The 17,582-nt window shown below is 37.5% G+C and overlaps 1 protein-coding gene across 1 annotated transcript in view; it reads left to right on the top strand.

Moving 5' to 3' along the window:
* LTBP1 (latent transforming growth factor beta binding protein 1) overlaps positions 1-17,582 on the top strand; it is a 181,867-nt gene that overhangs the window by 74,242 nt on the left and 90,043 nt on the right. The window contains exons 5-6 of the mRNA XM_065729120.1: positions 4,336-4,560; positions 7,457-7,734. Of these exons, the coding sequence (XP_065585192.1) occupies positions 4,336-4,560; positions 7,457-7,734 (503 nt within the window). The remainder of the gene's footprint in view (positions 1-4,335; positions 4,561-7,456; positions 7,735-17,582) is intronic.

Raw genomic sequence — 17,582 nt, 5'->3', positions numbered from 1 at the left:
ACAATTTCTACAAATTTCCTGAACCAGATCTTGTGCTGTCCTCATTGTTTATTTTTTTACCTGCTGCTGTAGGAGCTCCAGCTATCTGTACCTTTTGTGGGTCTACAGTTTCTATACTTAAAATGTAGAAGTAGGTTTTCAGTAGTTGCACAGAACCACACATAGTACCATTAGGGTTTTGACTCTTACCTAAAGTATGTGGTCTTTAGAACCACAGCATTACAAGAAGATCTTTCTGTAGGATAGTGCTATCCTTCAGTGCATACAATGCTTCTTTCATATGAAAAATGAGTTGTAAAATCTGTGCTATTCTTGCATTTTCTGTATGCTTAGTAACATGGAAGAAAGATGCACAAACTGCTGTGGAACATGTACTAAAGCCTGAGTAACTGTGTAGTACTCAGACAAAATCTAGTAATTCATGGAAGTACTGTGATCTAGCGAGTAGTATTAAAGTTCTTGGAGAGCATGTTGATGTACTTGAATCACACTTACTCTGGAATAGTTGATAACAAGTTAAGTCAAAAAGGCAAACAGTAATAAGGGAAAGCGAGAGAGAAACTTGTCTGTTCCCTGAGGTGCTTATGAAAAGGGATTTGGAAAGCCAGATGAGGAACATTTCAAAAGTCATCTTCATTTTCTTCAACATTTTGGCTACAGGAAGGGAGTTTACGTACATCCTCAGGGTTCACTTTTGTAAATATAGGCTATTTTCTAAGGATTACAAGGATTTAAGTTCTTGGAATTTGTTTTGCTACACATCATTTCGATTAAACAAAAAACATTCAGACTTGATTAAATTAGTTTTTTTGGAGCTGTTCAAGGTCATCTGAGTATCTTGAAAACAAATTAGGTGATGTAGTCACAGTCCAATCCATAGCCATGATAAGTTTTTCTAGACTCATTCGTAAAGTTTATCTTTTTTTCTCTTTTTATAGTCTCCGTATGGGGACATCTGAATGCAGCATTGCACCAGGCTGTGCCAGATGGGGGTAATCAAGGCCTTGGGATGCCAGAGAAATCAAAGCTTGTTGTATTGCCCAAGAATGAGGAGAAAACTTAAAGTATTTCTAGATCTTTAAGTCAGTTTTCATGTATCTATAGGATGAATATTCATTTATATTAACAAGTTGTTAAATCTGTTCAATTGTATGTTCACAAATCTTTAATGTACAGTTAAGAGATTCAATTTAGTAGTCATCAGTTGTGTAAAGTGAAGAATTTGTGGCTTTTCTTAGGTCTGTTAATACTTTCTTTGTTTTATTTGTAAGATACCCACATGTGAACTGAAATTTCATGACATCTTATGCAGGTCTGTCTGTGTTTTTATCAAGCTCTGAGCAGCAAGAGGATTTCACACCATTACAAATGTTTTTATTTCCTTCTTTTTCCCCTTTCAGAGGAAATGAGGAAGAGCCCAGTGAGAATCAGGCTCCAATGAGTCCTTTGTTTGATTGCAAGTTATGAATGTATGTGCAAAACCGTCATCATCTAATGGTCTCTCCCAGTGCCTGGGTCTGCGTTTTGTCAGAATGGTTTTGTCATAATGTCCTGCTGGCAGCTTTCAGCCATTCTGTTTGTTTAAGTTCTTTAACCTCAATGACAAAACAAAACAAAGCAAAAAACTTTCATCAGAAGTTGAGCTGTTCAAACATCCACAGGTTTTGTATCCTGTTTCTGCCTTAAGTGGTCCTTTCCCCAGGGCTCCTTGCTCTTAGTTAGCCTGTTATTCCCAGAGCCTTGACAAAGAAAAGTAGCATTTACTTACTCCACCTTTTTGGAGGCCTACTCCCATTCAGCTCACTTTTCTTGAGTGGTTTGTATATAATCCTAGCTCTGATAAAATTAGTTGCTTGTGATTTCCAGTGCTGGTGTCATAATTGCAGCCCATTTTTCCTGTCCGTAAACTAGCTGAGGAAGCATCACAGGTAGCATATGTGGTGCTATTATGTCTATTTAAAATTACCAAATATATTATTTCAGTGTTAGTCTTTTTCTTGTTTTTTGACAAAGTTCGGTACTACTCACAATGTTTCCCATTTGAGATTCCTAGACCTTCAAGAGATGTAAATAAATATTGATACTTTTAGACTTGTCTTTTAGGTAGTGTTTGTTTGCACTTAATTGCACAAGTTACTTATGTGAATAATCACTGCAAACTGTTACGGAGAGAACAAGGAGCCCTGTTCTGCTGTCTTCCTGTCCAGTACGTTGAGCCACAACTCTTCAAAGTAAACTTTGTTGTGCCTTCAGGAGGGAAGCGTCTGGTCAGGAAGGGGTACCCACTGATGCTGCCTTCCAGAAACCAGCTGCTTTGCAGAAAATTGTGCTCAGAAGAAAATTAGTTGGTTTGGGAAATACTGAGTATGTTTGTATTATTTAAAGGCTGTTTTTTGATTATTTCCTTGTTGCCGTGGAACTGGGGAGAGTAGGAAGAAAGTTGATAGGTTAGGCTTTTTACTGCCTTCTTCAGTGAGACCTTTTGATTCGCTGCTTCTCTCAAATGCCCAACTGCTATCACCTAACACTGCTCAAAGCTGTTTTACTGTGCAATGTGTTCTCAGCCTTGCTTAGGCAGATCTTTACAAGCATCTGAAAATCTTTGTGCGTTTTGCTATTAAGGTAGGTATGCTCATTTGGGCAGTTCATAAAGAAACGGTGTGAGAGAATGATCTTATTTTCCTTACTTGTCTTTCATTTTGTCCTGAAGTACTGGCCTTTCTGCAAGGGCATCTTTTGTATGCCTGGATGAAGTCACAAGTATTCTAATGACCAAAAAATCAAGGCCTGTCATGGAGAAGACTACCTTTTGAAGGCATCTAGTCTTCTCGCTGCTGCTGTGCAACATTACAGCTTGAAGTACTTTCCAGTCAGTTTTTGTGAACTGAAAATTTGGAATAAGACAATAAAATATTAAATAAGCACTAGCAAAATAGGGCAGAAAAAACAATTTTAGTTGTTTATATTTGTGTGCCGACCTGTCTTGATGATGAGGTGAGCACGTCCCACATCCTGTGTGATGATGCCCTGCTCCATCTGTAGCACTTCTGGGCCAAGTGAATTACACAGCTGCTCAATGTTCTGTTTGTCTTCTTGTGACACACAACACACGGGCTCTTTTTCCAATACTGATATTAGTATTAATAATGGCAACAGGCTGTGGCTGTCCAGAGATAATACCCCTTGGGCTAACAAGCTCCAGAATCCTAATTATCATGCGTTATCTACAGTTTCACATTTTTATTGTAATTCAATATACACCAAGCCATACCAATCCAAGAAAATTACAGAATTACTGCAAGTCTAGATTTTTTTACTTAAATCATTCATTCAGCCAAAGTCTTATCTGAACAATGATAACTAACAAATGGATACTTTTGTTATTTTTCCAAAAATCTCAGACTTCTGAAAAAATGACCTTAGCTTGCCTCGCACAAAATTACAGTTTTTTTCCTGTTGTTTTACATCATTTAGTTGTTGGAAATGTTCACAGCTCAGCTAGATTGTCATTGATTATAAAGACTTATACCACAGTTTTTAGAATGTAATGAGCTATGCCTATTACTGTTTGTATGTAGGTAAGAAACATTCTTCATTTAACATTGATATTTTTCAATGTTTTGTTTTATAGTTTACGTTGCTGCAAATGTGCAAATATTGACTGGCACAGCGGTGATATACCTTCTCTTTGTTTTACAGTTACAGTGTTTTAATAATTCGGAAATTTGTCCCTGAAATCATTTTAGTAGAATTTATACTTCTACAACTTTCATCAACAGGTATACACAAATCGTTTTATCTGAGAGAGAAATGTTAAGCAAAAATGTGGGCACTCAATATGACATGGTTTTCCCAAGAGCAGCTAAGGTTTACAGTGAAAAGAAGTTTTCCTCAATACAGTCTACTCTCCAGTGAAGTTTTTCCGTTGTCTTCCAGAGAAACATAGGTGGTCCAATATTATAGAAATGAAAGCATGACTGAATAGAAGTACCTGTACAGTAAAGGTGCAGCCAGGCACAGTATCCATTTAGTGTCTTAACAGTGTAATAAAATAGCTGGTACCTTGAAGAGAGCAATGTTATTTCTGTGTTTCTCATGAAAAGATGTGAACAAGGCAGAGGACAGGAGGGGAAGGAAAGTGATTCTTCCACAAGGCTGTCAGAAGTGTGTGTCAGATGGGATGGATTTTTTATTCCTCAGTTACTCCTTAGATGTCAGAATTTTGAAGCCTTTTTCCTTTCCTCCTCAACTGCCCTGTGAAATGTAGTCAGGTAATACTGACTGTAATTACAGTTGAAGTCATTAACAAGACTTTTCTTTCTGTTTTTGTTTCAGTTATTTGCCACCTTCCCTGCATGAATGGAGGCCAGTGCAGTTCTAGAGATAAATGCCAGTGCCCTCCTAATTACACTGGCAAACTTTGTCAGATCCCTGTGCAGAATGGCAATACTCCAAAACTGTACCATCACCCACAGCAAGTGAATAAGGCTGTAGGATCGCAGGTTATTCACTCGACTCATACTTTACCACTGACAATGTCTGGACAGCAAGGTGTAAAAGGTAATTTATTTTCTTGATTGATTTTTTTTTCTTTTGGAATTGATTTTATTTACTTATTAGTATTAAAAAAAATCTAACATAAGACTAAATAAGCAATCCATGCTTATCTTTGTTATATCAATTGGCAAAGTCCTGTAAGTTAATTTCATAGTCAACTTTATAGTGTAGGGAGACCATGATAACATCAATTAAATAGAACAGTCTTTCCAAATAATAGAATCAATGTCATAGGGGGAAAGAAAGTTTTTTCTACTACTACATAAATGCTGTAAAGAAGGTGGAAGAAATAGTTTCCAGTGACATGTTGAAGATTAGTCCCTAAAGCTCTCCAGAGTGTTTCTCACTTGAAAGCGAGTATGGTGGTGTAGGAAAGGAGACTAAAAGAATATAATTGTCTAAACGTTTAGCAATATGGAATATTATTTCTGGAGTTACATAACTCCAGACCAGATTTTTTTAGACAAAATGGTAAACCATAAAAATACTCTTTAAAATTTTCTGATTTAGAGTGCTTGTCTTAAAACACAAAATAGATCTCTCATCGCTAAGGAGTGTAACCTTTGAATGATTTTTCCTGTCCCTCAATTCCTCATTAGAACTATCAACAGTTACAAAATCTTTACTTCCTTTTGCATACCCATATGAGAATGTTGTAGAGAAGAATGGTTCATTTCTTTCAAGAAAAGTACGAAACTTTTCATCCTAAAAGAGTTAATAGAAATCAAAATTAATCAGCACATCTGTGCAGTAGTTCAGGACCTGGAGGGGAGATCTGTGATAATGCTGCATGAGAATCATAAAATGATGTTTGTTGGAAGGGACCTTTAACATCATCTAGGTCCAGCCACCTAATGTATGGGTAGGGATTCCTCCCTCTAAATCAGGTTACTCAGAGCCCCATCAGGCCTTGTTTTGAACACCTCCAGGAAGGAGGCATCCACAGCCACTCTAGGCAAACCTGTTCCAGTGTCTCACCAGGCCCACAGTAAAGATTTTCTTTTTGATGTCTAGTCTAAATCTTCCCTCTTCCAGTTTAAAGCCATTTCCCCTCATCCCTTTGTTACACGCCCAGGTAAAAAGTCCTTCCATGATTTTCTGTGGACCCGTTTCAAGTACTAGAAGAGAAGAACCAGTCTGAATTTAATAATGTATTCAGCATTTGAACATCTCTAGGGTGGATTGATAGATTGTAGCAGAGCAATTCACTGTTTTCCTTTTGAGAGCTAATATGTTCTTTGGCTATATTAGGCAGAAAAGCTAGTGGAAGAGATTGTTCTTCATACATAAAACAGTTATGATTTGGGATACAGATAATGATTTGGGATGAGTTTTGTTCTTACCACAAGGAGACTATCCTGACTTGAACCACCCTTCAAAAACCATCTTCCTTAGTCGAATAAGAAGGTTCTTACTACTTCTTCTGAATCTTCATGCATTTACCTGAAATAGAACTGACTTAGCTTGAATTTTGATTTATGGTTGTTTTCTGCTACAAACGAGGTTTCAAGAGCCAGCAAGGCCCTGGAATCATATTTTCCTAACTTAATACTACCTTCTTACTGGTGTTGCTCTTGGGAATATGCTGAAGTTTTTCCTAAGTGAAACAGTGCAGAACAGAGTAGAAATGCATTTGGATTTTTTTTCTGTTTCTTAGGGTTTTGTTTGTTTGTTTGTGGGGTTTTTTGTGGTGGTGTTTTTTTTTTTCCCCTAGGAATAACTGTGAGAGACCAGTTAATACTGAAACTATTCTGAGCAAGATCAAAATAATGTAAAAAAACAAACAAACAAAAAAACCCTACAAAATAATTTTATTACAAAACAGCTAAAATAAAGGATGCTTCCCAAGAAATGAAGCTGTGAGGATGAAACTTGTGAGATGTAAATATCTAGATGAGTTTAAAAGAGCAAGGAGGCAATTCAGAAGACTCAACAATCATTATGCATTTTAGAGGAAGTAATGTCCGTCATTTGTCTGTTCTTGAAGCAGTCTGATGTTTAGTTACTGGCTGGCCTCGAGTGGTCTGTGCAGAACTTGCTGACCAGAGATTCCCAACCAGACACAGCAAATGTTAACTTTGGTATTCAGCTTATCAAGGCTAAAACTTTTTACATACCTCTTTCCCTCATCCTCTCCAAACTACTCAGTTGATTTGAATGCTTTAAGGACATTTTTGTTTCAATGAAAAGAGGCTTGAGGCTCATAAACAGACCAAAGCACATTAAGTGTTCAGAGATTCTCAGTCTATAACCAGACTTAAAACTACAACCATGTTATATATATACATTTTTTTTTCATATGTATATATATATGAAAAACATTTCCTCCCTCTTTATCTGCCAAATTGTGAATTCAAAGTTTAGTGAAGGGGAGTGGTGGTTTTAGATGATTGAGATGTTGGCAGCTATTGTGGGGGCAAACTCTGGAGTTGGCAGGTATATAAAGGTGAAGGAATGAAAACTGAAGCTTTTTCTGTGCTCCAGAGAAAGATGATAGATCTGAAAAAGACAGTAAAACTTACTATATATCCAAAAATAACCCAGTAGGGTTTGAATTTTGGAACTTTGAATGAGATTCTTTTTACACATTATGACCACAAATCTGAATCTTGCACCAGCCAGTTCAACACCCGTGTTTATGTAGCAGTCTTTACTATAATTTCTTTCTTTTCTCTGTGAAGAGTTTTCTTTCTCTTGCTTTGTAAATCGGACTGTATGCATTCATTCACTCTTCCTTCCTAGTCCTGAGTTTGAGGGTTATCTACATTTTTGTCACATTAAAGCAATTTATCCAAATTCTGAAGTACAGAAAAGAGATGTCTTAGAGGTGCCTGGCATCTCTTTCTTGATGTATTTTATTACTAATTTTTCTTATGTGTTTTTCTTTCAATTACTTTAGTGAAGTTCCCTCCTAACATAGTGAATATTCATGTGAAACATCCCCCAGAAGCTTCAGTTCAGATCCATCAAGTTTCAAGAATTGACAGTGCATCAACAGGACAAAAATCGAAAGTACCTCAACCAGGACATCCACAGGTCTCTTACCAAGGTCTTCCATATCAGAAGACCCAGAAAGGACATGCTACTTACTCAAATCAACAACCCATTCCTCATGTGTTTCCTGTTTCAGTTAAAACTCAGCTTGGACGCTGCTTCCAGGAGACTATTGGGACACAGGTAAGAAATATTTGCTTAGGCTTTTGAAACAAGTGCCTTTAAAACAGTATTATGAAAGACTGAAATAATTTTTCCAGGCTTGATGGGTTCCTGGGTAGTCTGATCTAGTGGTTGGCAGCCCTGTCCACAACAAGACAGTAGGGAGGGATTGGAACTAGGTGATCTTTGAGGTCTCTTCCAACTCAAACTATTCTATGATTCTGCATGATTCTTCATGTTCTAGAGGAAAAAGATGCATTTGGCTATCTTTCCAAATAATAGCATGTTCACACCAGTGTCTTTTTCAAGTGATTGTTCGAAGTCATGTTTTCTTTTGGACTCTTGGGCAACACAGCATTGTCGTATCTATGTATTTCCACATATATGTAGATTATACACAGAGAGATCTATATGAACAGATTGCAAAAATGTTAGTGAGACACCATTACCTACTGCTAATTGCATTGCCAAAATTTAATTTTTAAGACAAATTTTGTTATTCTCTGTGTCTGCCTCAGGGGATGTTTCATTCACCTGTTCTAAGGGAATGTGCTCAAGAATGAATATAACCTTTTTGGCTAAAGAAACCAAAACTGTTTCATTGTATCGTCTGTATGCTTTGAAGCAGAAACTTTAATCCATCAGGAAGGTCACTTTGCTTTTGTTTTTCCAAGTAACATGCACGTAAATTTGGCCAATTTACAACCATCTGAAAATAGGTCTATTGCCAAATGTATTCTGCAGGCAGTTGTTAGATACCAGCAAATACATTATCCAAAGATTTCATCTTCTAAGAACATTGTCAGCCATCTCCTCAAAGAGAGCAACTGTCACCTCTGAAATGCAGCAGTAGAACAGAATGTCCTTCCCAGATGTTTCTTATAGCTGTCAGTGAATACTGTGACACAGGAGCAGAGGATGGAGTCTGAATTGGGGCGAGAGCAGCATGGGTGGCAGAGCTCGTGGGTCATGATACACCTTCTGGAATCTCAAACTGAAACAGCAGTTCCTGAGTCTCAGTCATCCTCTGCAATCTCCAAAGAACTTTTTCCTGTAAAATATTTCTATCTTCTTTCAGTGATGAGCTCATGTGAAGGGTCATAGCATTCTTACTAGTGACAAAATTAACCTTAGATTTAGAAGTCACTGGTGTGAAGTTAAAGATCCCAAAACCTGCTGATTCAAGACCATCATATCAGGCTATTTTATGTTTGTTTTTAGAGAATTAGTTCTGAAAAATGCTATGGAAATAATAAGTTTAAACATCTTAGTGTCCCAAAAACATTTCTAAAAGTCAGAGTTGAGATTGATTGCATATGGAACATTAAATGCTAGTCTTCACTAATTGTTCGATGCTTGATTTGAGAACCACAGTGTTAGTTTATACTGATGCGATCTTTGAGCTTGTCTGCTTCAAGAGCAGTAAAAACCTTAACTTGTTCTTTGCAAGCTAGATTATGGCAAGTGTTGAAGTATATGTTTAGCTGGAAGTTTATGGATTTGACTTAAAGAAGCTGTGCCTGTATAAAAAAAAAAAATCAGTCAATTTATATCTCATAAGAATGAGAATGCTAACAAATATGGCATTGTCATGTGATATTTTAAAACACTGCAATGAAATATGATAATAAGTGGTTTATTATTTTTCCTACTTATATTCTCGTATGTATAGAAAGATAAAATTCCTTCCTCTATTTATGAGGCTTGATAACTTTTATTGCTTACCTATAATACTGGATAAATTTCATGCCTGTTCTTTCTGGCATGTGCATGAGGGGGTATTTCAAATATTTATCCATATCCAAAATGTGCTCTGTGCAGTGCTTGTCTCTCACATTGCAGTGGTTTTAAAACTAAAGCTTAATTGTCACTCAGTAGAAAACAGTAATGAGAAATCTACTTGTATCATTTTCAGGCCTGCTAAATGCTCAGTCTCAATTTTTTCTGATGTTTTTTGTTTCTTAATATTCCCCTGAAGAACTATGCCTTTGCAATTCTCTCAAGAATGGAAAATGCCTGTTAGTTTAGAATAATCTGTGTTCCCATTTTTTTTTTTTTACAAACTTGATTCATCTTTAGCATCTATCTTGGAGAAGAGCACTGTAATTTTTTTATTTTTATTTTTTATTTTTTTGTTATTTAATCTTATAGTCCCATTTAGAGATGCAGCTGTAGGGTAGCATTTTATACAGCATTTGTTTAAGACCTTGCAGTAAATGTAGATTCAAGTGACTCATTCGCCTTTCAATTCTGAAATTGAAATGTTACTGCAGTCAGGCATTGAATTATTATTTATTTGAATGTTTTAAATATACCTTTAGGTGGGAATTGTATACGGTGTTATTCATTCTTAAATAGACCTGTTCAAAAAGAACTTGATTTTTTTTATATATGTATTTTTAATATTGGCTTTGCTAAATACGAACACTCCTTTTGTTTGTACAGACAAGCTACTAAACTTAGTTTTCTTTATTAATAACAACATGTTACAAGTTCTTTCTGGAGTCTAGGCTGGATAATTCTGATGTCCTTACTTTTTCGACCATTATCAGTGTTTAGACATTTTTTTGCAGGGCGGATTGTATAGCTGGCTTCAGAAATGTTTTGAATATCCTGGGATCAGATGTGATTTTATTGTCTCTAGAGCAGAATGATGTGGCAAGATGTGTGTGGCCTCTTGTAGGCAAATCAAACGACTTTAAAATAAGGCTTAGCTGAACTTTCCATTTTTAGCCTGGACCAAAAGTATCAGAATCTTTACTGCTTTGTGTGTGTGTGTGTAGCCTCCATCATTTTATCTTTTTTTTCCTTTATTATTATTCCTCCTCCTTTTTCTCTCCATCTTCTTTCTTGAATTTTGCTAAAATCAGATTCTCTCTCTTTCTTTTTCCCCACCCACAACCTTATGTAGAATATTTGCCATTTCCCATTGCATTCTTTCTTACCCCACCTTAGATAAATTCCTTTATTGTGTCTTTCTCAGAAACAGTAGTCTGTGCAAACTGTAGGCTGGTTGCTGTGCTCAAATCCCAAGATAGCCAGGGTGTGTTTTCTGCAGTCAAATTCCAACAGAATTCCAACTCCAACTGTTTAATTTATCAACTGGAGCCATCCTGGATTGAAAGCTTGAAGGGCATTATACCGCAGACAATTGAAGAACCTGGTTATATTCTCACACATCAGTTCACTCCTAATTCAAAACAGAAATTCTTCTAGACCTCACGTTTGTTCACTTGTCTGTAGTATCGTGACTATAGCCAAAGGCAGCAGCCATGAGGAATGGATAGTAAAAGGTTTGTGGAAAGACAGCAGTGTATGTGCTTCCAAGGATGAAAGAGGAGGATAGGGATTGAGTATCATTCATTTAGCGGAATGAAATGTCCTATTCTAATTAGTATAGATAAATTAAGATTTATGTTCTCATAAATATCTATATGCATATATGTATGTGATCCTTAGGTTGTGACTGTTTTGTGGATTGTCCTCAGCACTGGGAAATAATGTGGAGAGAGTGACTACAGAAGTAGTATTAATATTAGATTTTGAAAACAATGTCAGAAGTAAATAATCTTCTGAGTGGCTCTCTTTCTACTAAAGTTGATTTACTGATTCTGGCTGCCTCTCTTTTCTGCAATCAGTGCATTTAATAAATATTTCCCCTCTGGAAGATGTTACAATGATTGCTTCAGGATAGCTTGCTGTGTTACATGGTAACTTACTATGTTATACCATATATGTAAGTGGTGGTTCATCAACGCTTTTCTAATATCAGCGAGATTATTGCTGAGTGTTGCATAAACTGGTGGTTAAGCTGCAGACCAGAAACTGATTGTTGTTGGAAAACGATAGGGGCCAAACTTGGACCCAAACTCATACCTTGTCATGTGTAAAATGATTTTGAGAAATAAGAGACCTGAAGTTAGAAAAAAAAAATACGATGGGTGTGATAGGATGAAAATACTGTGTCAGATGGAGAGCAGTTGATTTGTGGTCAGCACTTCAGTGCCTTCCACTGCTGGACATGGAATGTAGTTTTCTGCAGGGTCCTCTACTGGCAGGCATACTGTGTTTGTGCTACCCAAGGAGAGATCCTTGGGCACTGATTTACAAGATAGTATTTAAAAAGGAAGTGAGTAAGGATGGTTTGATTTCTTTTTTTTTTTCTTAGTTCCTCCACTTCAGCGGCTTTTGACTGTAATTCTAATAAATATGCTTCTATTATGACACAGTCTTTGCCAAAATACTTCTACAGTGTCAGTAATGCACCTAATAACAGTTGGGGTGTTAATCTCAAATGCTGTTAAATTTGCTTTGTATTTAAATTGAGAGAAGAATGCAGATGCTTACTATCAAATCCTATAGGAAGAAGTAAGCACTGAAGTGAGCACCGTCTCTCCTTAGGATCAGTTCGATGAGACTATTAAAATTTTTCTTGTATTTTTTTATGGTTCCTACATTTAAGTATTTTGGCTAATTATTTTTTTTCCCTAGAATTGCTTTAGTCTCTCTTTTGCATAACTGTGGAGAAGAGGGCATTTTTTGCAAAACATCAAGAAATTGGAGAAGCCAGTATTTCCATACTTCTCTAGGCAAGTCTCTTTATGTCTAGATTTTTTACCAGGTATTTTTAAATATCAGTTTTACTCAAGGAGACTTCTGGTATAGCTTCGAAACAAAATATTTTTTTATTATTATTCTGAAGAAAGACTGATTTTAATCTCCTTATCTGGCTGGAAGCGACATTCCAAAACGTCCAGAAGAGGCACTGGCTAGGAAGCCTTATCTGCCTACACTTGTTCATTCCTCTTCCCTGTCTCTCATTTGTACTGCAGAGAGTGGATGGTCTACTCTCTGAAGTGGTCAGGGAAATAATTTCAGTTAATAATGCTCTCTTCTGACCCTCTTTTTGTGGATTATATTAAGTTCAGATCAATTCTATGCCACAGTGTTCAGGGAACATATTCTGCCCCTTACCTTTCAGTTGTTTGCTGAGTAATGTTTTGTGTTCTCTTGCAAAATGCTGTGAAAAGTGTGTAGAAAAGATCTGCACTTGTTATGACCCCATTGAGTAGAAAACCTGAATTAGAATTGTTCTGGTATTGTGAGGCAAGACTTGGTGTATTATGGTAAAACTTTGAGAAGTCAAAGAAAAACAGAATGTACCACTTAGAGCAGACAAGAGAAGCATCTTTTGATAGATCTACTTAATTATAAATGAAGCTAAATAACATGAAGAGTGTATACTAATAAGGACTATTTGGCTCCATGTATTCTGTAGTGTGATCAAAATGTGCATTCAGATATGTTTCAAGTTCTCTGTTCTGAACAGTAGTAGACATGTTTGATAAGCAGAAGTCAGTTGATAAGCATTTTTGAGGGATACATTTTAATGAAAATTGGTTATTTTTGGGTTTTTTTTAGTAATAGGTTCATAGGTTCATTAGGTTGGGAAGGACCTACAAGATCATCTGGTCCAACCATCCTCCTATCACCATCCCTACCCACTGAACTACTCAATCAAATCCCTCAGCACCTCATCTAAACGCTTCTTGAACAGCGCTAGGGATGGTGCCTCAACCACCTCCCTAGGCAGGCCATTCCAGTGCCTGACCACTCTTGCAGAGAAAAATGCCTTTCAGGGTAACATTTGTCTTCATTTGAACAACCCCCTCCTCTTTGCTGTTAGAGTTGTTAGAATACAAAATAATCCAAGTAATAGATGACAGCCAGAAAAAATCAGGAACTGACAGTGCTGTATCAAGATAAATTCTGATTGCCAATCATCAGACATTTAGTTAACTTGGTTGACATGAGGACACATGCTGACTGTGTACTGAACTTAGAGAGTAGACACACAGTTTTTAGGTGCAGGACTTATATCACTGCTGAGTAGCAAAGTATGTTGATAGTTCTTAGGGCGTGACCTAGTCTTATCTGTACTACTGTATCCAGCATGGTCACAGCACATGTAGTCTGGAGGTGATGACAATATTAATATGACAACTGAATTTATTCATTCAACCATAGAAACATCCCTGATGAACTTCAGATTTAATAAAACATTTGCTTTGGAGGTAAGTTTCAGGGATTTTTTTTTTCTTTGACAGCTGTATGAAATGAACTTGTATATTTGTTTTCTTTAGACAAGAAACAATGTTAGAAGTAAACTTTTCTGCTTCATACTGGTACTTCTTCTCCTAAAGCACTTCTGAAGAACTTTTTTCTTTAGAATAGTCTTAAAAATACCATCTCATAAAATAAAATAACTGTCTGGAATTCCTTGAAGCTCATGGTTTGGCTTCGGAAGTTTTTAAACAAATAGACTGTCAGAAATGAGTGTGGATTCATTTACAGGATTAATGCATCATTCACAATAGATTTTTTTTTTTTTTTGCAAAATCAATACCCCAAAGTATCAGAAGATTAAAAGATGTATCAGATACCAAAAACACCAAACATTGTTCTAATTACTTGAATAAAAGAAAGCTGGGTAATTTTTGCTTGCCAAAGAAGAATGTTCTACTTAAGCCAAAGCAAATTCTTTACCAGTTCTCTTAGAAAATCTGGAAGTATTTAAGTTCTCTCCTCTGCTTTTGAGACAATGGCTGCTAGTGTGCCAGTGCTACAGCGGATAATGCTCTTCATTTGTATCAACCTGTCACTCAGCTATGGTCAGTACGCTAATTGTGTTTGTTAATTGTTTCAGTAATAGGGTTTATTAAGTTTGAAGTTTCCTACTCTGTTTGTAATACCTATAGGGAAAAAAAAAAAGAAAGAAAAAAAAGGAGAAAGAAGGAACAATCCAAGGTCTGTGCCTGTTGAATAGTTTACAGAAAGTTAAACAGTGTATCCATTCTGTTCTGCTATTGTGGTATGTGAAATGTGGTCTTTTGAGCTGAATCCCAGAGTCATTAGCTATTAACTCGGGCAAAGCACCTATCGATTTCAATCATAGTTAATCATGTGACACGCCTTTATTTATGCCTGTATTGTGGTTTTAACTAATAGCTCGTGACAGGGATTTGTAGATGGGTCACGCAGGAGTGAGAGTCTCAGGAAACCTTCTGGTCCTTTATCAGAGCCCTTTGCGGTTGTCCTGACACTAATTGCTGGACTGGGCTCCCTACTGCACTTCAACAGGAGCTGGGTACATTCCTCCTACTGCCTTAGCAGGGGGATTTCGAGGATATAATCCTTCCTTTTCCTGGGCATTGGAAAAGATATTAAACTCTAGTAGTGGTGCACAACTCAAGTACTGTTAGCACTGTGGAGATGGGACGGAGGCTGGACAAGGGAACAAAGAGGTGATGTGGCTTGGGGTTGCCTTTGTGCACCAGCACAGGGTCAGCCAGAATTCCAGTTGAACAGTGGGAATATTTGGTACTTCGTCCTGTTATATAAAATATTGGCATAGAAGCCCAGGCACGCATGGAGAAAATATGTGGACTCGAAACAATACTTTCAGTGTCTGTGAGTACTTTACCCTGGAAGAACTTTGTTTTATAGCAGTACCATGTGTGCTTCATACTGCTGCTACTGCTGAGCCCCTTTCAGCACAGTTTAAGCTCTTTTAATACCAATCCTTCATGACTTCTTTGCCTTCTGAGCCAATAAGAATCATCTCAAAACCATAACCTTGTGACAGATGTATCATTCATGAAAATCTCTTCTCTCTCTGTGAGGAGTTTTCCAGAAGCCCTGAGGAATACAGGCTGGATTAGTTTAAAATATGTATGGATGATGGATAGATAGTTGTAAGCCTAAGCTTAGAAAATGGCATCACCTTCATGCATAATACAAGCTACATACACGTGTTTAGCTTCGCTGCTTATTTTAGGCCCATGCTTATGTGTTGGAGTTGTACCGAGTAGTGAGACAAACTAAAAATAGCCATGGATTCCCCCAAGTGACTTTTCCAGTTACTTGTGACTCAGAGACTGGAATAGACTGTCTGAAGAACTAATGAGTTCTTCTCAGTGGTAGGAAGTGGATAAGATTTTTGACGAGGAGAGAAATTACCTAAAAATTCTTGAGACCTGTAGAAACAGAGCTTCAATTCAGTAATGCTTAGGGCCTGGGAAAGGGAGGAACATCTTAAGAAATTGTTGCTGGCTAGGAAACAACTTGTGCAGTGCTGTGAGTATTGAAAGTGTCTAAAGTGCTGTTCGAGGTACCAGAGAAATTAGGGTTTATTAGCCATAGAAGAAAGCGCTGTTTCTGCTTGGCTTAGTACTTTACAGAGCAATCATTTTTTCTGATACATAGCTCCAAAATTACACAGGCCTTACACCACAAGGAGCCCCATGTGGCAGTTGCTTTTCCTCGCTGGCCAGTTTCTACAATGATCTGGACACTAACCAAATTATCATTGATTCTTCAAGCTTTAATTCACCGTAGAGGCAGTGGGAGCAGCAGCTTTAAACGTTGCCAGTTTTTACTGACAGGACTGCAGACCACAGTTGCCAGATGACTCAGACTTTGGCATCCTTATTTTTGCTCATGGTTTTTTATGGAAATTTGAAAAAGTTATGACCACAGAGATCATGATTTTCAGTAGAGTGCAAGTGCTGTAGCACCACACCTAAACTCAAAATGGGCTTCAGTCCATCTTCCTCCTCCTTTCCTTCCTTCCATTCTATTTTTTAACCTTTATTCTGCTTATCATTTACAATCATTAAATGACACCTTTTCTGTTTTAGGGGGAGAAAAAAGTACTAGTTGATGGTGTGCTGGCTGTCATGTCAGTGAAGTCTTGCCTCTTCGCATGCATATGTTGGAATGTGTCCTTGAGGCCCATGACCTTGCAAGGAGCACTGGGTGTTACGTTATCTGCCTGGCTGCCCAAGTGCTCTGTTTCTGAGATCATAAGGGGAGGTGCAGTATCAGCCTCAGTTCCTCCCACTTCTTTTCAGAGGGAGAAGAGTTGTAAAACTGAGGCACAAGGTGGGAAGGGAGAGTTGAGTAGAAACTTGAGTTGAACTGGCTCTCACAAACTGCCTCAGTATACGACTAGACTCTAAGAGGTTTTTCCTTGGGAGAAGCAGTACCTCATCTATGAAAGGAGCTTAGCAGATGTAACTTAAGTAAAACAGTCTTCCTGACTCCATGCTCACTTCACGTGCAACTTGAAAAACAGTGTTGTGTAAACACGTAACATGAATTCTGTACTTTTTTTTTTAGTTGCCACTTGGAGGAGACACTATTAGTAATCCTTAGCCAGTTCCCATTTTGAGAAGAGCTGAGGTGCTGCAGCAGCCTGGAGGTGTGCAGAATTCCCTCTTCTCACACCCTGGCTGCCTTTGTGCCTGACAGAGTTTCTTCTGAAACCAGAGTGGAGGGTAACTGAAAGGAATGGTCAGTCATGTACTAATCCTGCCAGTTCTCAAGTCAGTGAAGAGCAAGATAGCCCAGAAGACATGCTCAGCTACTCAAAACCTGGGCCTGCATCTAAAAAGCTTAGATACTTTACTGTTTTAATGTAGCCAAATACAATCCAGGGCAGAATTGTTTTCCCCTTGGAACATGGGAAAATGTGGTACAAGGCCCTCTGCAGATGATTGCATGAAAGCAAGCTTATACGGTCTATCTTTTAACTTTTCTGGGTTCTCTATTCTTTCTACTGTCCATGTATCACCTCAAAATGTGGCTCAAGGCACCAGTGGTACTACCCCTTGTTGTTTAGGAATGGTGTGCAGAGACGCACAGTAACTTTGCTAAGTTGCTGTAGTACTACAAGCTCCATTTCTTTTAGGAGGCTCGGGTAGAGGATGCTCCCAGTTGCTTGAACATCATTTATTCGATTTTTAAATTATGCTGCTTTCACTTTGTTGCTGAGATATTTTAAGAATGTTCCTGGGAAATGTTTGAGA

The sequence above is a fragment of the Cyrtonyx montezumae genome, unplaced genomic scaffold (genome assembly GCF_038088225.1).
Source record: "Cyrtonyx montezumae isolate F1298 unplaced genomic scaffold, pur_monq_1.0 scaffold_0, whole genome shotgun sequence".
Taxonomy (NCBI): Eukaryota; Metazoa; Chordata; class Aves; order Galliformes; family Odontophoridae; genus Cyrtonyx; species Cyrtonyx montezumae.
Note: the sequence above shows the minus strand (reverse complement) of the source record. Positions and strands in the feature narration are given on the sequence as shown.